We start from the raw sequence: 25382 nt of genomic DNA, 5'->3' as shown, positions 1-25382 counted from the left end.
TGAACCCAGATACTCTTAAAGACTACATCATGCAATGAGTTGTGATTTACTGAATCTTCACTATATGCCTCATTCAGTCTTTACCACAACCCTGAGTAAAAAGGACCCCTTTGTCCATTTCACAAATGAGGAAACTAAAATCCAGAGAGGCATAGAAATTTGCCCACGATGGAACAGGTAGCTGCAAAGGGCAAGGCAGGCTCGTGGACTCTTACAGTATCTTTGCCATCATCACAGGCTTCCAGATATATTATCTTACATTGACTTTTTGTTTTTGTTTTTTAAGGATTTTATTTATTTGAGAGAGGGAGAAGGAACACGAGCAGGAGGAGGAGCAGAGGGAGAAGCAGACTCCCTGCTGAGCAGGGAGCCTGACTTGAGGCAAAAGCAGATGCTTAACCGACTGAGCCACCCAGGTACCCCTTACACTGAGTTTTTGATTTATTTTGTATATAACCAATGTTCATGATAGAAAATATATATAGAAATACAACACATGGGGGCACCTGGGTGGCTCAGTTGGTTAAGTGGCCGACTCTTGATTTCTGCTCAGGTCATGATCTCAGGGTGGTGAGATGGAGCCCTGTGTTGGGCTCTGTGCTCAGTGCAGAGTCTGCTTAGGATTCTCTCTCTCCCTCTCCGCCCCCCTCCCCCCGCGCTCACGCGCGCTCTCTCTCTAAAATAAATAAATAAATCTTTTAAGAAAATGCAAAAAATGCATAACCTCATTGCCAGCTGCAACCACTGTTGATCTGTTAATGTTTTAGCATATATCCTTTAAGATATCCTTTATATATAAAATCACAGCTTGAGATAAAACATGATTTGTCAATTGCCATAGTTTTCTTGCCCAACTTTCAATGGATAAACCTAGTCTTTACATTTAAAATGATTACTCAGTTCTGTAAAAACCGAACCCGACCAAAACAAATCTCACCTACCGAGAGATAAAAATTACATTTGATGCACTTTTTCCACCCCAGTGAAAATGTTCTTTTAACCACTAAATCCAAAGTATGGTATTTAGTAGTCAAAGCAAAAAAATAAAGTAGTTGAGATTGTCCTAAATTTAGCTATATGGCACTGAAAAGGCCTCAATGTCTTGTTTGAAAGACAAGTCAAAATAAATAAATAAAAATTAAAAAATAAAAAAAAGAAAGACAAATGAGAGTCCCTTCTAATAGAAAAAATGTAATTATTATTATAATTACAGCTAATAATGTATATTCAATACCAGAAATTATTCTATATTCTGTATTCCATATAGGATAATAAACTATTATATATTTATGTTATATCTATATATAAATCTTTAAAACAAGCCTATGAAGTAGGTAATATCTCCATTTATAGGTGAGGAAACATGCGCAGAGAAGTTAAATTACTTCTCTAAGGTCACAGAGCCATGGTTTGAAACCAGGCAGTGTGACCTCAGGCTGCAACTAAAGTGGTGACTGAAAGAATTAATCCCAAGGTGGGGCTCTTTATTTTTTCTTGTGTTCTCTCTACCTCTCACTCCTAGGACAACATTCTTATGGGGGAGGGGGGGAGTCTACATCTTTATGTATGAGCAAGGCTATGTTTAGTTTATGAGAAACTGAGCATCTACACTGTCTATTTCAGCCTGTGTATTGTCCTGGGATACCTTTAACCCCTGCCACAACCCCAAAGTAAGTTGTCAGGATCCTCATGTTTCACAGGAAGATCAAGGAGCAGAAAAGTTAACTGTTTAGAGTCCCTCTCTCTACAGCCTGGAATTCTTCAGTGCTTTTCTTTCACTCTTAGAATAAATCCTATAAATCCGACCCTTGGATGATTTGAGGCCTCTCTGCTTGTCAGTGACTGTGGGGCCCTCTGTCCCTCACCCTCCACCCTGCGGTGTCACAGGCCTTCTTCCAGTCCCTCAGACTCACCAAGCTCTTTGCTTTTGCAGTCCCCTCTACCCGGAACTCCCCTCTGCTTCTCTCTTCAGGCTATTCTGACATTCTTCAGCCCCCAGGTGGCCTGCTCTGAGAGATGGGCCTGATTCTACCCCCTGGAAAGCTCCCTCTGTCCACCTTTCTCTATCAGATCACTGTCTCTGTCTCGTTCAGTGGACTTCCCAAAATGTACAGCTGTTTTCCTTGTTCACTTACTTAATTTGTGTGCTTGTGGTTTTTGCTTACTTTTGCTCTGTGAGCAGAGGGACCTCATCTGGCTCCGTTCCCACTGCTCCCCCACCCACACACCTAACGAGGTCCTTCAGAGACATTTGCTGAAAGACTGACAAGTCTCCTGCAGGAAGACAGGGGAAATAAGGAAAGAGGGTGGCTCTTCCAGCAGCCTTAAAACCCTAACCCTGCCCTGGGCTTAGGAGAATGAGGTTTGTGCTCCATGGTCCGTGGTTGGGACAGGAATCTGGGGTCAGCTGATGAGGGAAGACAGAGGCCGCTGTCCATTGTCTGGAAGGGCCCAGCGCTGGTTTATTAGGCCAGATGTTCTTGGGAGTGTCTCACTGTCACCTTTGGGTCCATGACCCTGGCCCGTGGCAGGGGAGCCTCCCTTGCACTTTGAGGATTCCTGACAGGTGCTTGGGGTGTGCTTGTGTGTACTGTGGGATTTGGCTCCCAAGAGCTTCATTTTTAAGGGACTGTCTGAAACCTGCTTTTGCTTTGTTTTTGCTTTCCTTTTCCTGCCTTAGCTCACTGAATCACTTGTTTCAGGGACATGTAGACATCCAGGTTGACTCACTGCCTCGCGCTGACATTGAGCAAATTCTCTTGTTCTGCAAAGTCCGCACTGGCTGTTCGTGGCCGGTTGGAGCCTCTCTGACAAGCTTCCTCTCTTACGCTACTCCTCTCTGAGCTTTCTTTGCATACATTGCAGAGATGGCTTGGCTGTGAGTACTGGTTTGGGTAGGAAAGCTCGAGAACCAATGAGCTTGGACTTGGGGGTGCATGCCGGCAAATCCTGACCTCAGTGTCCATGGGCGTTGATGGGTAACTATTGGTTTCCAATGAGAGAGGAGAGCCTTAATCTCACGATGTGTGGGATGTGCCCCATGGGGCTGTGTTTTGTAGGCAGTGAAGTTAAGGCTTGCCCAGAAAAATAACATGTTTTCCTTGCCTGGTGCTTGAGCTGTTTGCCTGGTGACTGGCTGATTGGCGGTTTGGGAACCGTTGGTTAACTTGGGTGTCCGGGGGATTGTGTGTGTGTGTGTGTGTGTGTGTGTGTGTGTGTGTGTGTTTGTGTAAGTAGCTGTTTCTGTTTCTTTGGAAACAGTAGAGGACTGATAAAGAATACTGTGTGGTGACTAACGTAACATAATAAAATAAAGTAAAATTTTAAAAAAAAGAAATGATGATACTATTACTTTCAACTTGTGTTCATGGTCTTTGAGGCATCTTACACATCAGCTTGATGTCACTATTTAAATAATGCCCTCACTTCGAGAAGACCAGCAGTCCTTTGATGTAGGTATCACAAAGGTGTATGGGAAAACTGAGGGTGTGGGAAATAACTGGGAATTTTGCCACCCTGACTCATATTTGCACTGCTTTACCCGGCTGTGTTTCCTACAGAGGTACTCAGTGGAGAAGACAAATCAAAGCTGTATCTAATCAAGGCTTTCTTTCAACCTTGATGGAAAATGCTTTTTTGAGATTAAAAATGCCCGACCCATCGTATGCAGTGGTACACGGAAGAGAGATTTCCATTAAATAAAATTTTGACTATTCCCAAGCATTAAACAACACAAAATTTGTTAGGTTTTCTACATATACAGACCTTTTCACATTGGGAGGTGACCACCTGCTTTCAGGGACAGAGGTCTCAGGCTATTCATATTGAACTCCCCAGTGTCCTAAGGATAGGAAATGTTGCTGTTATGGAGATATCAAGTCCCCATGTTTCCAACCAGATGAAATGCCCAGATATTTGATTGTGCTCTGACTTCCCTTTTTTCCACAGCTAACTTGCACAGCTTCATGCGTTAGTCAAAATATTTCTATTAATGGAGTATTTGGGGAATGAAAAGGTGAGAAAAGAAAAAAAGGAAGGAAGAGAGGGACTAAGAATAAGGAGTAAGATGATAAAAAGTATATAATTTGCTAAAGAAAATTTAATAACAAAAGGAAGATTCAATTTCTTCTTTGATAGCCCAAGTGGAGAGGAGATGATGTCATAATCTCTCCTCGTCTTGTTTCTAATGACTCTGGGTAAGCCTATAAGCACCTATTGACAAGAACGTGCTGAGTTTCCTGGTTTACCCTGGGCACCTTCCAAACTCTACTCTTTCCTACCTTCAGTGTGAATGGAGTCTGGATTGCAAGAAGAGCATAGCCAGGCACAGGTGAAGGGGTGGACCTTCCCAGCAAAGGCCTTTACCTGCATTTCTGCGGTCTGGAGCAATGTTATGGGAAGATAAACAAATTCATATGCAGTCTGGCTGTGGCTCCTCCAAGCCCAGGGCAAGGTGTCCGATGGTTTGCTCAGCCAGCAATAGCCAAATTTATCCGAGGGTCAAGTGACCCATTGCCCAAGCTTAGAGGTCAGCTCGTATGTCACAGAGGTAGGGTTTGAAAACAGACCAGACTCCAAGGCATTTCTCAGTATCATGTCTCCATTAGAAGACAAAGAAAATAATTCTACCTGGGAGCCTTCAAGTAAAAGGCTAGTAGATAATGTTTTGCTTGATAATTGGTAGATTATCAGAAAATCATAGAAGGTCAGTCTCTCTTTAATCATCACCTTCAACACCCTTCAGAATCTTTAATCTCTTTACACATGCTGTCAAGTGTCAATGTAACTTTGCACCAACCGGTACCCCAGCAGTTCCATGTGCTTCCTACAGGTGACTGTATAATAAATACAGTAACTGACATGGCACAGCACTTAACAGTTTATCAACTGCTTCCCCAAATATCATCCATTTGATCCTCCCAATGTCCCTGGGAGGCAGCTAATGCCGATATTGTCTATAGTCTCTTTTTCTAGTGAGAAAATAACGTTCAGATGTTAGTCAGATATTCAGAATAATGTTAAATAACTTGGTTGGCTCCATAGCTCAGGGGTTAGAGTGCTGATCTTGAACCATGAACTAAGTTGCCCAAGATGGCACAGCTAGTCAGCAACAGAACTGAGATTTCATGATCAACTTTTTAATGTGAAATCTGGTCCCCTGGCCACATTGTTGGGTTTACCACAAATAATACAATCTTACTTATCAAGATTAAAAGCAAAAGAAAGCCTAAGTTTAAAAAAACAACCAAAAACCTTATTTCTAGTACAGTTAAGAGATTGCTCCAAGGTGTGTGTGTGTGTGTGTGTGAATGCACATGCACCTTTTTTTTTTTTTTAAAGATTTTATTTATTCATTTGAGACACAGAGATACAGAGAGAGAGCATGAGCAGGGGAGAGGCAGAGGGAGAGGGAGAAGCAGGCTCCCCGCTGAGCCAGGAGCCCAATGTGGGGCTCGATCCCAGGACCCTGGGATCATGACCTGAGCTGAAGGCAGATGCTTAACCATCTGAGCCACCCAGGCGCCCCCACATGCACCTTTAATTGGCGTTCTGTTATGAGAAATACTTAGTTGTGAAAGGAGATGATATGGTGTTTGATGTAAATAATGAAATAGCCTTGCTTTCTCACGGCCTCAGGACTCTCAGAGAACTTTGGTAAAACGACTTTTTGGCCTCTAATTCTGCCTTCTGTAGATGTCCATGCAGGCCTCACCTCCCTATTGGGTGATCAGAGCTTAGTGAGCAGGGGTTATTTTGGTGGAGTCCTGGTGCTCCTAGCTTGGGGCTTAATGCATGGTAGGTGCTCAGAGGCTGTGTGAGGAAAGAATGAATGAATGAATGAGACCAGTGTCCTCAGATTCTGATCCTACCCCAGTGCATGCCAAGGTTGACTCCCTTTTGAACAAGTTCTCCGTGATAGGTAATCAGTCACTGTCCACAGGCCACTTTCCCTGAAGCAGCCTGTGAACAATGCTCTGTGAAGATCCCCGGATACCCTCCCGAGCCACTGCAGTTTACACGCGTGGATTTGGGGACTTGCCCCTTCCCTTCCCCTTTACCCAGCTTTCAGTGGAAATGTCTGATAGGCCTCCCTTCAAATCCCCTGCACCCTTTCCCTCTTTTAAAGGCTTTTTCTCTTGGAAGAGTCAGGTTCAGGGTATTTCCCAGGGCCTGACCTACACCCCCTGAGCAAAGAGACCACATTCATGCTTCAGGAGGGGTCCTCAGTTTTAGAGAGCAGGGGCATTAAAAAAATCCTCTTTCCCTTTCTGTGCTGATTTGGAGTGTTGACTGAAAAATGGTGCTGTTGTCTGGGGGCCGAGCCCTGGGGGATAGAAGGAGCTGGCCCCTGCGTTTGTTTGTGAATGGCTCGGACCTTTTGATGAATTGGGAGTCTGGTACAGCGTAACCTCTCGTGGGTGGTGGTTCAAGGAAAAGGCCTTTTCTTTCCGTGTCCTTTTTCGAGGGAGTTTTAGTGGATTTGTCGGCTTTAGTGAGTGACTCTTTTGTTTAATAGGAAGTTGAGAAAGGCATTAAGGACTTTTCTAGCCCATGGAAACGATTTAGTGATCCTCAGAAATACAACTTATTTTTGTACTTCTAAAATACAAGTTTAATGGTCCTTAACTGTGGTGGCCTTGTGCTGAGAGGCAGACATTCTGCCCCCTTGAGAGCTCAGTATTCTCCTCTGGATATTAGGGACTAGGCATCAGTTTTGAGGGTTGAACTAGTTTATGGGGATGAAATCATCTCATCTTATATTCATACATATAAACACACACACCCCAACTTCTCAGTAAGAAAACAGGCCAAGAGAAAAAAAAAATTAAGTGTGTGTGTGTGTATTAGGCTTATTAATATATTTTCTTATTGTGTGTGTGTGTATTAGGCTTATTAATATGTTTTATTATTGTGTGTGTGTGTGTGTCTATTAGGCTTATTAATACGTTTTATTGTGTGTGTGTGTGTGTGTATTAGGCTTATTAATACGTTTTCTTATTGTGTGTGTGTGTGTGTGTGTGTGTATTAGGCTTATTAATACGTTTTCTTATTGGGAAGTTGGTTAGGAGGCCAGTGTTCCCTAATAAGTGTGCTGTGAGTTGATGCTGATGGTACCAGCAATGTGAAAACAGAATTTAGAAGCTTGTGGTGTTCTGGGGGCGCCTGGGTGGCTCAGTCGTTAAGCGTCTGCCTTCGGCTCAGGTCACGGTCCCGGGGTCCTGGGATCGAGTCCCACATCGGGCTCCCTGCTCGGCGGGAAGCCTGCTTCTCTCTCTCCCACTCCCCCTGCTTGTGTTCCTGCTCTCACTATCTCTCTCTCTCTGTCAAATAAATAAATGAAATCTTAAAAAAAAAAAAAAAAAGAAGCTTGTGGTGTTCTGTACTTAAATTTTAAAAAGAGGGGCGCCTGGGTGGCTCGGTTAAGTGGCTGACTTCGGCTCGGGTCATGATCCTGGGGTCCTGGGATCAAGCCCCACATCTGGCTCCTGCTCGGCGGAGAGCCTGCTTCTCCCTCTCCCTCTGCCTACCACTCTGCCTACTTATGCTCTCTCTCTGTCAAATAAATAAATAAAATCTTTAAAAAAAATTTTTTTAAAAAGAAAAACATGCTCTTTTTGGTGACTGTCCTCAGCAATAATATAAAACCAACAGGCAATTATCAGGAGTGAGAAGGCATCTGAGCAAAAGCCCTATTTCCACCTTGGGCCAATGCTTTATTTTACTTCTGTTGAGTCAACACTGCTTAAAACGGTGTGGTAAGTTAACTGGAGAGTGGGGACTCTAGGGAGCCAAACCAGGTAATTTATTTAAAAAAAATCTAGGTAGCTTCTACTAGCTTACTCATCTGTCTCCTCTGTGGATTGAACCTGAAAGGGTATGCTTATGCTTCGTTAAAATTTCGGCAACAGTCCCCACCCCTGCTTCACTTGGAGAGGGAATGAGAATTTCACACACTTTTTTGAATATTCATAACGTTTTCCTTGGCATTGAATTTAGCCCCATCCTAAGCATAACTGTGTTCGAGATTTTTAGAGCTCTTTGGAAAGTATAGAGAGGTGGATATGCATTTAGTCCCTTGTGCTCATTTCCTCTAGTGTGTGCTGGCTTTGTTTTTATCGTTCACTCTTAACTATTCTCTTACCTGCTTTTTATCTGTGAACCAGGTGGCGTGGGCCAGGGGGCCGTGCTGCTCATGCTATTATTACTCCTACAGAGGCCGCACTATCGGTGTAGGGTCAGGAGACTTGAGTACTGCACTGTGCTATCTGTCCTGCACATTGCAGAATATCTCACAGCCCTGCCCTCCACCTGTTAAATGCCAGTGGGGACTCCCAGGGACAGTGGGGACCCCCAGGGACAGTGGCAACTAACAATGGGCCTCATGTATTTCTGCATCCCCTTACCAGACCAGGCAGAGAAATTATGCCTTCTCTGGGAATGCAGATGAAAACATGCCTTTTGCTAGTATTCAGAAAAGGACCCCTATTAGAGTGATGGCAGCATCTTCAGATGACATAAGGGTTTTGCCTTCACATGGCCTTTAAGTGACCTGCTAGTACTGTCAAATGTTCACAGGCTTGACATTTGAAACATAGTGTGTTAGGAATCTGAAGCAAGTCTCTGAGTGGAGTTTGACCTTGTATTCAACTGACACCATGAGATGTAGCCGGCTTCGAGCACAACTGCCGACCTGGGGAACACCCAGCTTTCTGTTGGCATCAAGGGCAAAAGTACCTCGTTCCAACTGATCATTCGCAAATGTCTTTTAATAGTAAGTCAGTAATCATAATCTTAGGATGAAATCGCCTCTTGCCAGGCCCTGCAGAAAGTAGAGAGGTCTGGCATGACCACCACTGTGTTTATATACAGTCTCACGTTTTGTAGTTCAGATTCATGCACAAGAAGGAAGCTCAAGGTTTCAGGTATTACTGCAGCTCATACCTCAGATGGACTAAACATAGAGTGTTGCTTGGAGATGCAAGGATACTTATATAGAACAGAGATACAAAGGAAAGAGTTCTACCCCATAAAAATCATTTGAATGTGTGCAAAGAAAACCAACTAGAAATTTGTGATTTTCCAGACTATTTAAAAATATTCATTGTTTATAAAAAGTTTAAAAACCAATGTACCCAAAATGTCTTAAAAATTATCCCGAGGCAGAGCAGAATTATTTGGGATGTGTTGTAATTCCAAAAAGGCAGATTTTACTATAGTAGAGCAAGAAAGGAGTAGAAAAAAACTACACTGCTGACTTTTTCCTGATTTTCTACAGGCAAGCCAATTTTGACTCATAGAAAAAATAGATCCAGTTTTGCATTTAATCTCTTTGCTGTCAGAGTTTTTTCTTTCAGGATTTCAGGGGACAACTGTTTTAAATTGCAGTGGGAGACTTTCTGGAAAGGTAAAAATGACAATGTCAACTAAACCCCGGATCACCTCTTATTCCAATTTAATTTTTTTCCTTTCCTTTTTTTTTTTCTTTTCGTTGCTTTTAGTGTGTTCATATTGGAAGCAGGTAAAAAGGAAGAGTTTGCTGCCTTCAGCTTGTCTCCTGAGGTTGTCCTCAGAAACAAGTCAAGTTACATTTAATATTTCCTGAGAATCTCTATCCTAGTGTTTTGTTAACCACATGCATGCCAAATAAACTTTTATTTTTGAAGATGGAGTATGTCCTGCAAAAACAAACAAACAAACAAAAAACAAAACAAAAAACCCCAACCCCCCCTCCAAAAACCAAACACACACACACACGCATGCACACAGGGCTCCATGGGAGCAAGAAGAGGAGTAGGACCTAAATACCCATTCGCAGGCAAAGACACAGACCCTGCAGCGGCTTATTCAGCTCTGCACGTTTAATGCCCAACACTGATGCTTAGCAAATACGTTCTGAACTATTGAACCCATAGATAGGAAAGCTGTAAGACAGGATTGTGCAAAACGTAAGTAGAAATTAGCCAGCAACTTTGAAAAGAGGCCTCATATCCAAAGAAACATATGGAAAACTTGAAAAAAAAAAAAAAAAAGAAAAAAGAAAGAGGAATCTAACATATGAAAACCCAATCCCACTGGAATGTTTTTTCATACACAGTATAAACGCCACATAAATAAAACCACAAACCTCTGCAGAAGTACATGAGAGGACGTGAGCCCCCAGCACTCTCCTGGTAGGGCCTCCTTTGGGAAGTAAAGCCTGGGTGAGTTTCCAGAGACAAAAGCTGTTTGGAAATCCTTCCTCCCAGGAACGGCGGACCTAGTTTGAAGGGGACTTTGGACAGTCCCTTAGCACTGCGTGATGCTGTTGTGTGAAATAATCCTAATGAAGTCTCTGATTCAGGTTGTTAGGATTCCGAACTTTGGGGGGACCAGTGGATGGTGAACATCTTTTAAGGACGGTGATTTTCTGGTATGTAACTGAGGCGGTATGTGTAAAGTTTAGGACTTCTAGGGAAGAGTTCTGGCTGTAAACTGCCCAGCAACACACCCCAGTCTCGCCAAGTTCTGTTGAAATCTTCACGTAGAAGGTATGATCCCACTGTCAGTCTTGTTCCCGGTGTAAATCTCTGGTTTGAAAACTTTGCAACATTCAAGGCGTTTCAAGCTTGAGGGCTGAAATGTCACTTTAAAAGTGGGAGGTGGGGGGGGGTTAAAAAGGTCACACAGCTGCAAATAATAATAGCCCAATGAAATTCAGATTCTAGCTGCAGCCCACTTCAAGAATAACACTGAGACAGGAAACAAGCCTACTATATCTTTTTACCAGTAAGTCTATGTAAGAACAGATCTGATAAAATGTGTGTGTGCGCGCGTGTTCATGTGTATGTGAGACAGATACACAAAGAGAGACAGAGACAGACATACATAACAAGACAAATAGAGACACAGAGCAATAGGCACACAAAAAGAATTTTCAAGAGCAAAGATACACACAGAAAAAAAGAGAGATACACATAGAGATGCAGAGAGCGATGCAAAGACACACTCACAAAATAATTGATTTTCTTGGACTTAAATTCAAGGGTGTTTATTTTTTCTATTTGAAGTTATGATATTAAGGTTAGAAAACTAGAGGTATATTTGAAATAAAAGTATTTCCTTTCCTGTCATTTTGCAGTTAGCATCCATGGATTACTTTTTCAAATGATATGTCTTTGAATGGTCTGATTTTACAGTGTTTTACTAAAATGGTCCTGTTTTACAGATGAGTGAATAAGGTAGTGAAAGATACAATATCCCTCACAAAGAAAGAAAGTCCTGGCCCCAAACTGAATATATAATTCCCTTCCAGGAGCTAGCCATGTGTTAGAACTTTGGAGAAGAAGAACAAAAAACAGAACCATCCTGCCTCCGTGCTGTTAAAGTAGAATCAGACATCTTAGAATAAAATAATTTAGAGTGTGTTTCTGGTGCATTTGTTATTATCATGTGAGGCCATTTGCCTTTCTGACCAATACATTGAGAGAAATGTTTGCTTCCCCCCGCCCCCGCACCAGAAACACGAAGTACAAATTTGCTGTGCAGTTAACTAATTTAGTTAATAAGCAACTTTTGTTTCCAGAAACAAAGACTGATCTGGACTCTCACACAGTGTGACTAACTCAAGATGCTCCTGTTTGTTAGCTGTCCTTGGCACTTTAGGAAGGACGTGTTTCCCCCTCTAAAACCCTTTCTGCAGGCTCGTAACCTCAGCAAGGTAACGAGGTCTCTTTAACATGAGTCCCGACAAGAAGGCTCTTTCCACACTCATGGTAGGGCAATAAATGCTGACAGATGTTGTTAACATCAGTCTTAAAATTTGAGCCCCCCCCCCCTTCAGATCTATCATGTATTCGTGGTCCAGATTAACAATGGCATAGCTGATGGGGATGTATCAATAATATTATTAGTCCTCATTTATATGTACAACTTCAGTTTGTAGCTTTGAAGTTCCCCTAACTTTCCGTGTTGATAAAAGTGCACGAGGATTTTTAGTTGAAAACAACATTGTTAGTGTCTTAATATTCCAAATCCCGTATCACTGTATGAATCTGTCTGCTGTTATTGGAAGAAATTTGTGCCATTCTAAGGTTGGAGATCAAAGATTGGAGTTTGTTGTTAACTAAGGATCAGTAACGGCCTCCTATGATGTAGACAGGGAAGCAGTGCTCTTGGCTCATTTCAGCAAACCAAGATGATGGAGGTTTTTTCCTTTTGAGCTCCGTTGTTGCCCTTATTTAAAATACATATTTACAGTATCTTGTGCAGACTCTCCAAGTTTTTAGTAACATTTATTTTTTGCAATATTTGCCTTTCATGAAATGGTAATTCCAAGTATATCTCTAAAGGCCTGGCAAAGCATTTGAATGGATTGCATCAGCCATTGTGGAAGATTTCCCATTTTAGACCAGGAGGAATTTGTGGGGTCAAACGCTGAACAATGAAAGAGATTCTTGCTCATTTCAAGGCCGAGGAATCCAGTGGCAGTTGAGGGTTTGAATTGTAAATCAAGCCTGTCATCTCCTTGTCAACTAGGAAAAACCTCTACTCCCTTTATGCACTATTAGGGTTTGTTATTAGGGTTTTTGTTGTTTTCCAAAAATTTGAAGGGAAATTAGACTCATAAGGCATTTGTTCTAAGTGAGCACTGAATCTGAACTTTGGAGAAGAGGAACAAAAAACAGAACTATTTAGAAACTCTTAAATGATTAGACAGTGTCTGCCATAATTATGACTGTATCTAACTAAATTTATGGGGCCACTCAGTGTTTCTCAATGGGTGCTCTGTGGGGATCACAAGGAGCCAGCACATGGCTAATAGACTGGACTTCAGTGGCTTCACTGTCTATGGCAATATTAACAGACTGAATTTATAATGAATGAATACATTTACACGTGAAATTTAATGAAAACTAACCTCGTCTCGTCGTTTTCACCTAAAGCCATTTTGACTTTTTTTTTTTTTTTTCTTCTTTCACGGACTCTGGTGAAATTTCTTCTCTGGTCATAACTGAGAATGGGGGGAATAAGTGGTCTGCACAACCTCTTGCCTTGCTGAAAACTTGGTTCTGGGCCAAAAAGTTTGAGAACCACTGCCTTAGGAGTGGAGAAAAGGCACGCTGTTTGGGGTGGTTTATTATGATGATTCAGGCTTCATTATCCATTCCACAAATATTTATTGAACGCCTACCATGTCAGCTCGATGCAGTGGAGCCTGGGGTATGGCAATTGCCAAACAAAACTTGGTTCATTAGAATGTCCCAGCTGGTAAAACAACAGAAGGGGAAAGAAGAGGATGAGGCCTGACTTCTGTGGCTAAAATCGTGTCTGAGTGATTTGCCCCACTTGATGGATGATACAGGAATATTTACAGGGCTTTAGTAGAGTCTGTTGAGAGAATAGTTATTACACTCTTTGCTAGGAAAGAACTATAATAATAGGCCATAAAAATAGGCCAATGGTCCTTCACTAATACATCAGACCAGATTGTACTAGTTGATAAAAGTAATGAAACCTGTGTGGTAGAGTGGTACCATTTAGAAAAACTATCACAAACACCCACACAGCAAGGAATGAGTAAGGGTGTGCTATTTGCAGAGGGCTAAATGTGGGAACCGCAGTGCATCAAAATAAAGCAGTTGAGGTTCACACACTTATATATACACACCCACTCGCCTCAGACTTTATTAATCACTTAAGCCTATTTTATTTTAGCAACTGCCATTTTACCTTAGGACTTTTATTCCACCACTATGTTGCCAAAGCATTTGGCCCGTGGCATCCATAGCATATAGTACATTGATACCGATTCGTTCGTGTTTAAAAAATATAATAGCAAAATGACAGTGGTCACTTGGCTGAATATATTGATGACTGAAATCTAATTGAAAGCAGACTGTATTTCTCTGATTAGTCCTATTCCTCTAAATGTAATATCCATACTGTGAGGGCTCAATAAGACAGAGTAGATCTTTATGGCTGGAGCTTATTCTTTCCTCAAGCATCAACACCATAGTATAATTCGGTGGTATTTGCTACAGCTCATATGCACATTACACGTTGGTTACAGCACATGGTAACCAATAATTAAGATAAAGCAGCTAATGTTGATATCAAGCAGAATTGCTGAACTATTACCATTATAGACTTGAATTTATGGGCAAAGTCAGCATTTTAGTGAAGTAGGGTTTGGGGTAGAGTTGTGATTATGGTAGAAAAATACTTTCTTCCCACACTTACCTGGCAGGGCTTGGCCGATCTCTCGCCTCACTTCGGCTTTTTAATGAATCCCTTTTAACCTTCAGTTGTGGTACTTCCAATCTTGACCACTTCTATTAATTAGACATTAATCCAATTATTATCACTAATTACTACTTTTAGATGTACACCATAAATGGATTTATATGGAGCTTTCGCATTTTACTGTCAGGTCATCTTAATATTGGTTAGTCATGTTACTAATGCTGGCATTCTTTTGTTACCTTAGCAACTAAAGCGCTTATGTAGTATCCAAGAAAGACTCACCTTCTAGCAAATTCTCTTTTATAATAGGGAATAGTTAACGTTAGAATGTGGTTCTAGTAACACTTGCTCACAGAACCTCCCCCACCCCACCTCCCAACACCACACACTTAAATACAAAGACCTTTCTCCATAATTCAGGCATGTCTTACAGGCCTCCTAACCGATCAGTGTGATATAGAAATGAAGGAACTGAAGATTATATTTATAGGCTTGTTGTAAAGGAGGGGAAATTGAGGCCCAAAGCAGTTAAGTGACCTGGCAGTAGTTAAGCTGATCATGGTCACAGAGACAGAGAAGTTCCAGGAAAGCTTTTAAAAATTTACTAGAAAAACAAGGCATATTTAATTAATGGATAACCCAATTACTCTGTTGTTTTTTCTATCTTGGATCAAAACCAGTTTCTCACCCTTTATTTTGAGGCTTAGATGTAAGTCAGCCTTCACAGGGGAGAGGAGAGATGCTCTGTGATAAGTGATGGCAAAATCAAATGCATAATGAGATTTGAGAAGTTATTTTAATTGCTCATGACTTCCCTCAGACAAGGACAAGTGGAAAGCTTCTAAAGCTACTTGTGTTTTTTGCTTATTCTAAATATAATAAAGTAATTTACACAATATGCCTGATCCAGGAAAGCTGTAAAATTATGCTAAGTTACTGTGTTGGTAGGTGACCAGTGAGTGGGAAGTCATTCCAGACATGGAGGGGAAAGGGTAGTACTTAGTGAAAATTGTATAATGAGGAGGCAGCATGAAGAAGAGTTTGCGTGTGTAAATTTGTTTTGTTCTTTAAAATCTGACTAGGAGTGTTATCTAAGGCAAGTCTTTTTGCTTTGCATTTCAGGAAAGCGAAAGCATGCACCTATTCCCCAAAGAAGGTCGGTTAGTTAGTTTTTGGGGAAGGGTATAGTGACAGACAGAATACCGTTGGGGTTTTTTGCAAGATATAAAGCTTCCTTGGAGGAAGGGTACCTATATCGTTCTTTTTTTTTTTAGGGTACCTATTTCTTGAGTAGAAGCAGAGTTCCCTCTTTCAAGGGTGAAGGTGACTTGGGATTCCTTTGGTATCACCTACAGACATCATTTTAAGGAAGCAAATTCCTTCCTGTGCTTCAGAGATAAAGCAATCGGTTTTAGTCCCTTGATAGAGCCATGTCCCACCAGCAGCACATGTAGCTTATTTAAACTCAACTCTAAAATTGGCAAAAAGTATGATTTAGAAAATGGCTTAAATTGTGAAACTTAAATTTGCATAGTATTTTATGATGTTTAAAAAATTTTTATGTAAAAAGTGTGAACATCTCTGGTGTAGTTTGAGAATGTAATAAACGCCTTTGTTTTGTCAAAAAAAAATTGTTTTATGTTACTGTGTAGGTTAGTAACCATGAAACTATGCGTATGTATTTATATCCGTTTTAGGGAGGATTTATAAAGGTAATTTTGATTACGCTCAATTTTTGCCTAATAAACTTACCTTAGAACCTAATCCCTACATAAGAACACACTAGAATGTAACATGTGACTGAGACCATAACATAAGCTTTCTCCCCACAAAGCTACCTTACTCCAGATAACTTCTGTCGATCAGATGGGCAATGGCCTTAATCTAATATTAATTTCAAATTAGCCTGTCAAGCTAAATTCACAAAATATCCAAGGTGATGTTTTCCGCATTTTCTTATTTCTGTTTATCCCTGCATAACTCGGATGATACTTTTTGTTGCGGCATCTGTGACTGCATGAAATGAAAAGGAATTGAAGACCATGGCTCACCACTGGGGACATTTGCTAAGCTGGCTGCAGGGCTACTCTGCATCCTGTGGTCATCCTGAAGCTTGGCAGGGTGATCATGGCTGAATTACTTGACCGCTGCTCAGGGTTGGTCACCGCACTGTGATAACCCTGTTTACTGCCCCCTCTCTCACTTTTCTAAGGAGCCAACTCCAAAGGACAGGTGTGAACTTTGCTTTGGCATTTTCTTGTGCAGGTGCAGTCTTACCGGGTAATAACACAGTGCAGGTGGTTTTCCAGAGACAGAATTTCTGCTGCAACAGCCCCATGGCATTTTTCTTCAAAGTACAATAAATATGCACTCAAGCAAACAATAGGAGCGCAGACTGCAGAAAGCTTAGTGAACTTCAGCAAGGCGGGACCCGTGTTTGTGTTAATGTTTATCTTGTCTAATTTGGGGATTGGCATAGAAAGGGGCTCCCAGCAATTGCCTTTCTCATGTTTCTTAGGTAGAAGCAGGAGATATTCATGGATTTCTGTTTTCCTTCCTCCCTCTCCCTCTGTCCCTACAGATTTATGAGGAATCCAAGATGAATTTGGAGCAGGAGAGGCCGTTTGTCTGCAGTGCCCCGGGCTGCTCTCAGGTGAGTGTGGGGATCCTTTGGTCTGTTCTGACGGGGATGTAGCTGCCTTTTGACAGGGAAACAGCTCTCACTTGGCCATCGTGCCTGCTGTAGGCTTTCTTTCTTCACTAAGATATCGTCAAAGCCCCCTTCACCACCACCACCATCAGCAGCATCTTCCTCCTCATTATTGCTGTTTTCTACTTTGAATAGTTTGAACTACTTCCCTCACAGCCCCTGAAATACATCAGCATTAGCCATTTCCATCCTTAACTTTCCCCCTGGAGGTAAGCCAGATGCATCCTGCCCACCAGATGTTCAGGACTGTTATTTCAGAAAGGGGAGGGAGGATGCTGCTTTTACAATAGTCACTTGATACGGGGCCTTTGAATTACTGGTGAAATAGCTCACCATCAGAGCTGAATTCTGTTTTCTTTTGTTTTCCTTTTTGAGTACAATAAGCCCCCTGTAGCTTTTCTAGAACCCACAGTTTTTTCATTTATCTAAACTTTAAGAGGGGAAGTTGGCATGCTGTGCTAGATTAAACCTCTTTGCCTCCAATGGCTCCCATCAAGTGGAATCATTGTGAGGATTAGATGAGATACTACATGTGTTTAGTATAAGGCCTGCACATAGTAAATGCTCAATTAATGTTCACCGTTGTTACTATTACTGCTGCTGTAATTATGGACCGTGTCGCAGAATTTCCCGAGCTCGGCACTGTTAACACTTGGGACTGAATGATTCTTTGCTGTGAAGGGCTGTCCTGTGCATTACAGAATGTTTTGCAGCATCCCTGGCCTCTACCTACTAGGTCCCAGTGGTCACTCCCCAGTTGTGAAAACCAAAAATGTCTCCAGGCATTGCTAAATGTCCCCTTGGGGGCCAAAATGGCCCCCAGTTGAGAATGACTGCCTGACGGTTTGCGTTTTGGCTTTAGCTTTGTTGTTGTTGTTGTTTTTTAATCCCTTCCCTTTTGGGGGTCCCCTAATTCAAGCTGATGCTCTCCCACTCCATTTTATGTGTTGCTGTAAGCTGTCTTTTCTCCTTTTTGGAATCAGGCAGGGTATAAATAAATAATGCCACAGACGTGCGGTCACTGGTGTCAGACGCTGCTAGAGCCGGGACAGTGAGAGGCTGAGCAGAGGCTGTTGGGTTTGGCAGTTGGGTTCTGGCGGGTGACCTATGAGAGAGGAGTCCGGGTGGGGGCCAGGTTGGAAGGGATTAATGAGTGAGTGGGTGGTGAGGAAGTGGAGGTGGCCAGCATAGAGGACTCTTTCAAGAGCGCTAGGGAATGACTGGAAACAGAGTGATATAATGGTAGCCTGAGAAGGAAATAGCCCGAGAGAGCTTCTTTTTAAGTGAAAGGCTAGCTGGGTGGGATTTAGTCAAGGGCAAGGAGAAGTGAGCATGTTGGATTGAAGAACCACAACTGAAGCGCCAACCCCCAGAAGACAAGGGTGTGGAAGATCCCATGAGGGAGAAGGGGGTGCTATTCCTCTGAGGCAGGAAGTAATGGAAGTAACACTATGAAGTTACACGCAAATTCTAAGGTAGAGACGGTAGTGAAGGCTGGGGGATGCGTTTCTAATGACCTTGAATTCAGGGAAGGAGCAGGTCATTTCCTTGAGAAGGCTGAGTGGACTGGTTGGACAAAATGAGAATTGAGGATTTCTGTAGTTTCTTGGTTTTAAGGTAAAACTCCAAGCCTTTCCCCTCAACCCCTTACAAAGCTGCATGTAAAACTTGATGTTTTTATTTAAGGTGGAAGTGTTTCTTTTCCTTGACAAGTTATTTTAAAAATATGTGCATCTTTCAATTGAAGAGGTATTAGAATTGAGGAAATGTAGCAGTTGCCTAGTGATTCCAAGGGTTTCCTGGTGGGTGTTAGCAAATCACAGTCGAATCTGTTGTTGTGATCATGGCATTTACCGTAGTAATGAGCCTGGAGACCTGCATCCAGAAGAAAGGATGGCTGGGGATTGGAAAGGGGAGTAAATGTGAGTTATCAGTGCTTGTGCTACATTGGCAGTGATGGAAGGATGTTTCCCCCTTTTCCCTCATGGAAACAAGCTCTGCTCTATTAGGAATGGTCTATAATACCTGGGAGGTTTTTTTGTGTTGCAGATCCTTATACATTAGCTTTGTCCCAGAAGTGAAGAGAAACAAGCCTCCCTTGCTCTTTCTGAGCTCAGAGTCCATTGTTAATTTCACAGCTCCTTTGCCCTCGACATGAACATGCTTTGAGTTCCAGGGGCCTCTCTTAGCTGGGTATCTGTCATAGACTGTACATTTTGGTTATTTACAATTTGCTGCTCTTTTCCTGCTAAATTAAAAAGGCCCCATGAAGTCCCATATTGTCTCTTTGGGGAGGTATTTATAGTTAACATGACATATTATGGAAATTATTATTTAATGAGTAATCTGGATAATATTCTATTTTAGGCTATTATTTTACAGAACCAAAAAATGGCTTACAAATACGAAATGTAGGATACTACCATGTTGTTTTTTGATTATATATATATCCCACTAAAAATTATAATATGGATTTTAATGGAAAGACTAAGAAGTTTAACCTGTCTCTAAACCACATATGGTAGGGTCCCGTATTTGATATAGTCATTATAAGGTATGATAAAGGTTCAAGAGAATAGATGAAGCTGCAGCAAAAAGTCTTTATAAATCAGACTTCTGTGTAGTTAGTACTCTGACATAATTGCTGTGCTTTGCAGATTCTATATGCTCCAATTTATATGATACAAATGACAAATAACTAGGCGATATTTATTCCCAAAACTACTTTCAGAATATTCCAAAGGGTTTAGCCCAGTGAATTCCCTCATTCACATGAACACAAATCTGTACCATTTGCAGAGAAGATTTCTACCACAGTATACAATGGTAATTGAAACTTATAATGACTATCTTGAGGAACTGGGAAGCTCTGAGAGACTATCTAAATTGTCAAAGATTCAGAAATGTTCAGCAGAGTTTATTGTCTTTTGTTATGTTTTCATTTGACCTTGATAAAGCAGATGCTCTGTTAAGTTCAGTTATTAAAACATACCAGCCTGAGTCAGGAGAGGCTAGGATCTACTGCAATAACAAATCACCCCAAAGCTTCAAGGGCTTAAAACAACAAAAGGCTTATTTCAATCGCCTAAGCATACATTTCTACATTTCTGTTGTAGCTTGGCAGGACCTTCTTCATAATCCTCTAGAATTCGAAAATCCTTCAAAGATTTAGGATAATTGAGGGGTCACTATTTCTAATACTGTGAATTGCCGTGTTAAAAGGAAGAGGGTCTTGTACCAGGAATTAGTTGCTGGCATGTGAGTGACCTGTCACTTCCATTCATGACTCCTAGGGTAGAACTAGTCACATGGCCCCACCCAACCACAAAAGGGCCAGGAAATCCAATCCCATTGTGTGACCAGAAGCGAGACAGCTGAAAACATTTGAGAGCTGCATTTTTAACAACTGTAATATCACTCTTTGAAAATGAAAAATAAAGTGTTGGTTTACTACATTGTACAGAGTATAGAATACTAAAAATGACTTGTCATGTCACTATAAATCATCTATACACTTATAAAAGATCACATAATGAGCACAGTGTGCAAGGTCTTCATAAACAGAAACATACTATACAAATCTCACATGCACATTTGTAGGTTTATGTCAAACAGTTAAGCATGACATGTAATTCTTTCCCAGTGTCTGACATGAATCAAAATTCTTTTCCTGCTTCATGCATTTTTCCTACTTTTGGTTAATCTCTAGATAACGTCTAGCATACTTATTATGCCTTAGACTATTTTCTACTATTTTGTAGTATACTATTTTCTACTATTATGTAGAACGGTAACTGCTAGACAAAAGTTCCCAAATAGTTTTGCAAAACTCCAGTGCTACTTAGGTCTAAGTTCACTTTTCTATTTGGACATGTTTTCCTCTCATATATAGGTAGAAATAAGAGAATTTACTTTGTTATGCTGTCACTGTTAGTTTCTTTGTGAACATACATGAGCATTCATTCAAACACTCTTAATCTTTGAAGGTATAGCATATTTCTATTATATAGATTACTTGAATACTTTCAGCATTGTTCCTTTACCTCTTTCTCATTTATTCTTTAACCAAACACAAATTTAAGGTCTTCCCTCAGATGCAAACCTCTAGTTCCTAAGGAAATATCTAATTGACTGATGGGTCTTCACAGTTGATTATATTCAAAGACTATTTAGGAAGTAGAGGCCTTTAAAGGAATTCCCAGGGAAGGTGTAGGGAGTCAGAGATGATGGCAGGCAAAGGTCTCCTATTTCTTATTACTGTTCAGCCAGATTTTACTGCAACCTATTAAACCCCTGGTAAACTATAAAGGAAATAATGATGCATATATTTGGGTGCAATTCAAAGGACTATCTCAGCACATTTGCTTGCAAAAAATAATTTGGCATTTAACTTAGTATGCTTTCACACTTTTTCAGAACTAATTTTTTGTTTTGCCTGTCACATGTACAATGCTGGATACATCTTTTTCTCTGTGATGGCAAATATATATTATAAAACTGAATGGCTCCTCTCCCCTCTCCCCCCCTTTTTTTTCTATTTGTCTGACAGCGCTTCCCAACAGAGGACCATCTGATGATTCATAGGCACAAGCATGAAATGACTTTGAAGTTTCCCTCAATAAAAACAGACAATATGTTATCAGGTAAGGAGCCATCAGGCAAAAAGGCTTTGGGTGAACGGATCAGCCGCATGGGAGATACTTGTTCTTACGATAGGATGATTTCCATTGGCATATTCTGTGCCTTGAAGACGTATATTTCTAAGGTACAGCAGAGACTTAAAATAATGGTAGGCAGAAATGTAATCAGCTAATGTGGTGTTCACTCAAATAACCAAAGAGCTGTGATTTCTCATTTTCAGGAATGTAAAATATTTATTACTATGGAAGTTGGCTCCATATAAGTATTTTTAAAAATCACATGCCTGTAATCACTCAAGCAAAACATCTTCATTCAGTACCTACTATGCTGTTCTGAGTACCACAGGAGATGCAAAGATTGGTATGATTCCTGTTCTTGAGGACACCACACTATAGTGTACATGTGAAAATGTAGCTAAACTAGAGGACTGTCTAAGATATGTTTCACATGAGTATTGTAAGGAAAATGCTAGATGGCTTTAGTAGAAGGAGCTCTCTCTCTCTCTCTCTCTCTCCCTCTCCCTCTCTCTCTCTCTCCCTCTCTCTCATGGAGGTGATTAGTGAAATTTTTTTAAAGAAACAGCACCTTCCTCCTAAGTGAGAGATTAAATGAGATGATAATGCATGGAACCATAGCCCTTGCTCAGCAGATGTGAGCAGAAATAAATAAACATCACAATTAATCCATCAAGTAATTGCCATTCCTTCCCATTTTGATAGGTGGTGCAGTGAATTAAAACAGAGGGCAGGGCCAGGAGTGGGGAAACTTGAACTCTAGCATGGGCTCTCTGCCAGATGACCTTGAGCCATGTTAGTGAACCCTTTTGGGCCTCAGTTCCTTTTTCTGTAAAATGGGAATGATTTTGTCTGCCCAGTTTATTCCATGGGCTCATTGTAAGGATCCAGTGAAAGAATGTAAGTGAAAGTGTTTCCTAATCCCTGGCAGGGTAACTGAAGCCTTTCCTGTTACCCTTCTTAGGCTAGAAATATTTCATTGAAGCCACTGTCTCCTTGGCATCACGAGAGAGATAATACTCCCATAAACATGCTTTAAATGATATCAGAAGAGAAACGGACTGCCCTGGCAGGCCCGGCCCATATAATTTAGCATTTCTATGGCACTTAAATTTTACAAGTATTTTATTATTCCTATTATTAGTAAATCCTGTAAGAGTGTTGTCAGGCAGGTTATTATTACAACTCATATTTTACTGATAGAGAAGAAGGGGCCAAAGGAGACGGAGCAGCTTTCCCAGGCTGACCACATAGGGCAAAGATGAGGGTCCTTGATGCTGAGTGCTAGCCCCCCGACTTGCACGGCAGCTGCATTGTCAGGCTTCAGCAGTTGACAGGCACGATCTCATACTCCTGGGGACAGAGCCATCCACACGTCTTCACAAACCCGCCCGTGACTTGTTAATGGTGCAGATGTGTTGTGGCTTGGAAGAATCTCTAGTTCAAAGGCAGCCTCTTTCCTTGCCTCCCCCGCCACCTACCACCTCTCTCTCAGCCTGTTCGTTTTGATTGAACTAGTTGGCTCTTCAGAAGTAGTTTTATCTTCCCTTAAGTCGAGAAAGAGAGATGCAGAAACTTCAATCTGTAAGAATTATAAAAGCCCAGAAGGGTTAGGAAGGATGATCTGTTCTTTTGGTTTTATCATTTAGTTTGTTCTGTCATTTATTATACGCTGTAACTTCATAGTTAAACAATGAGCAGATATGTATGCAAGTAGCAGGGTTCCCAGTATTTCGATTTATAAGTTCGCCTTTTATTTTTCCTAAATCAAATTCCGAAAATAGGCTCCTTGGTGGTAGGAGAGTGGGAGGTGGGTGTTAAATGATGTGGAGATATTACTGCTTAGTGGTAAGCACCAGGTAGTATCTTTCAGGGACACGGCTGGGATGGCCCTACAGGGAGCCCCATTCAAAGGTCTGAAAAAAAGGAATTCAGGATGTGTGAACACTTCTATATGTTGCCTATAAACAGGCTTTTGATTAAGCTCTTGCAGCTTTTCAGTTGTTCTCACCAGATCTTTGTTAGCTTGAGGCCACTGCTGCCAATAATTGGCAGTGCCAGGTGGAAAGTTACTGAGAGGAAAGGCTCTCTAATTTTTATTATGTCAAACTTGGAATAAGAAAATGAAGGGAGAAATAAATATGAGGGAAAATAGCATGAATAAAATATTGGCGTATTTTCTTCTGCTTTCTCAGGGTTTGTGTTGAAGCTAGTATGAGGCCATTTCTTACTCCAAGTGAAATTAGGTGCTATGTTTTAAACTTACTATCCACTTCACATGCTTGCCGTGTCACAGAATTTTCTTGCTGGAACAGAAACTGAGCTATCCAGTTTAGCTCATTACTTTGCATTTAGGGGACTGAGGTCCACTATATGTCATAGGCCAGTGTTGTCTGCACTGCATTCTAATAGGCTGTCTGTTGGGTATTTTTGCTTTGTTGTTGGTTTTTTTTTTCCCAAGAAAGACTTAGATGTATTTATCTCAAACCTCATGTTAGTTTTAACGTATTAGATTGTGATTGCAAATGTGACTGAAGTTTTACTTGTCTTATATCTTGATTTATTTAGATTTGAATTTATCAAAGGCTCCAAAGTCTACTAAAATATCTGTTAGAATTTTATTTCCGAATGTACCTTAAGCTTATTTTGTGGCCTATCTTTAGGATGAATGATTTCCTACAGCTTGAGATATAGTAGCAGAAATAATAAAAATTGCATAAATTAAATCTGAAATCAGCACTCATCAGCAGGGCAAAAATCTTCAAGCCCCTCTTGGGCCACTTTTTTTTTTTTTCAAGCAATATTCAATTACACAAAATTTAATTCCAGACGCACTGGAGTTTGACACATATTGTGAAGAGGAAATATGGTAGGTGTGTTCATTACTAATTTCAGGATATCTGGTTAACTTGTATTTTGGAAAATTACTTCGTCCTACATTAATTGCAAATATTACAGTCAGGGAAATTATTAAGATGCCAGAGATAGACTTTTCGAAGGTAAGTGTCCAAAGAGTTGTAAGATCTGAAATAATTTCCTAGCTTTGCCATAAAGTCCATTTTATTTAGACCAGGTACAATTTATAACTCAAAATGATTGTAAATGATCTTTGACATGCCATAAGGCAGAGTAGTAAAAGTGACAGTCATGATGTTTTAAGATGAGTCTGCTCTTATGGATAGACAGTAAAATAAAACCTCATTCCAAAGGGACAGTACTAATTGGGACATGAATGGGGTGGTGATGGTGGATTCTGAGGGCAAAGACTTCTAGCCCCTCCCACCTTGGTCCTTCCATTCTTATTTGGTCCTGGTGGTACATTTCCAGAGTCCCAATATGGTGATGGACTTGAGTCTTTCCCTTCAGCTGTTCTTGTTGTGATTGAAGATAATTTCATGGTGAGGGAAGTTGTGATATCAGAGGTTTTAGGTGCCAAGTTTGAAATGGGAACCCATTGAGGACAATATACTTTCACACACAGATTGCAAAATTATCAGCTATTATATGACAAAAGATCTGTTTGGTTTGAAAAGTATGATCAAATTTTAGTATTAGAGTTAAAGCGTGTGGTGTTTGGGTCTATTTTAATGGTATTATGGCTAGGTATTCAGGGATTCCCACATCTTGCCCTGTGAGAAATCCCCACCCCCACTTATTGACACAGTTCCCAGTTTCTGTGCAGGAAAAAAACAGAATGGGAATCAAAGTGCAGTTTTATTTATAGCCAGACAAGCAAATAATCCAAATGAGAAGAATGTGTGTGCGTGTATGTGTGTTGGGGGTGTATGGTGGAA

General features: G+C 41.0%; 1 protein-coding gene across 4 annotated transcripts in view; it reads left to right on the top strand.

Annotated features, from left to right (window-relative positions):
- Positions 1-25382, top strand: part of CREB5 (cAMP responsive element binding protein 5) — a 395972-nt gene that overhangs the window by 54646 nt on the left and 315944 nt on the right. For 3 of the 4 annotated variants that reach the window (XM_081800341.1, XM_081800339.1, XM_081800340.1), the window contains 2 exons: positions 16805-16876; positions 21483-21576. In XM_081800341.1, coding sequence (XP_081656467.1) covers positions 16805-16876; positions 21483-21576 — 166 coding nt within the window. Of the gene's footprint in view, positions 1-16804; positions 16877-21482; positions 21577-25382 lie in introns of those variants that run through there. The other variant, XM_081800342.1, reaches the window with a different exon arrangement.

The sequence above is a fragment of the Leptonychotes weddellii genome, chromosome 12 (genome assembly GCF_054177405.1).
Source record: "Leptonychotes weddellii isolate Sample4059 chromosome 12, ASM5417740v2, whole genome shotgun sequence".
Lineage (NCBI taxonomy): Eukaryota > Metazoa > Chordata > Mammalia > Carnivora > Phocidae > Leptonychotes > Leptonychotes weddellii.
The sequence above is the reverse complement of the archived record's forward strand: the minus strand, read 5'-3'. Positions and strand labels throughout refer to the sequence as shown.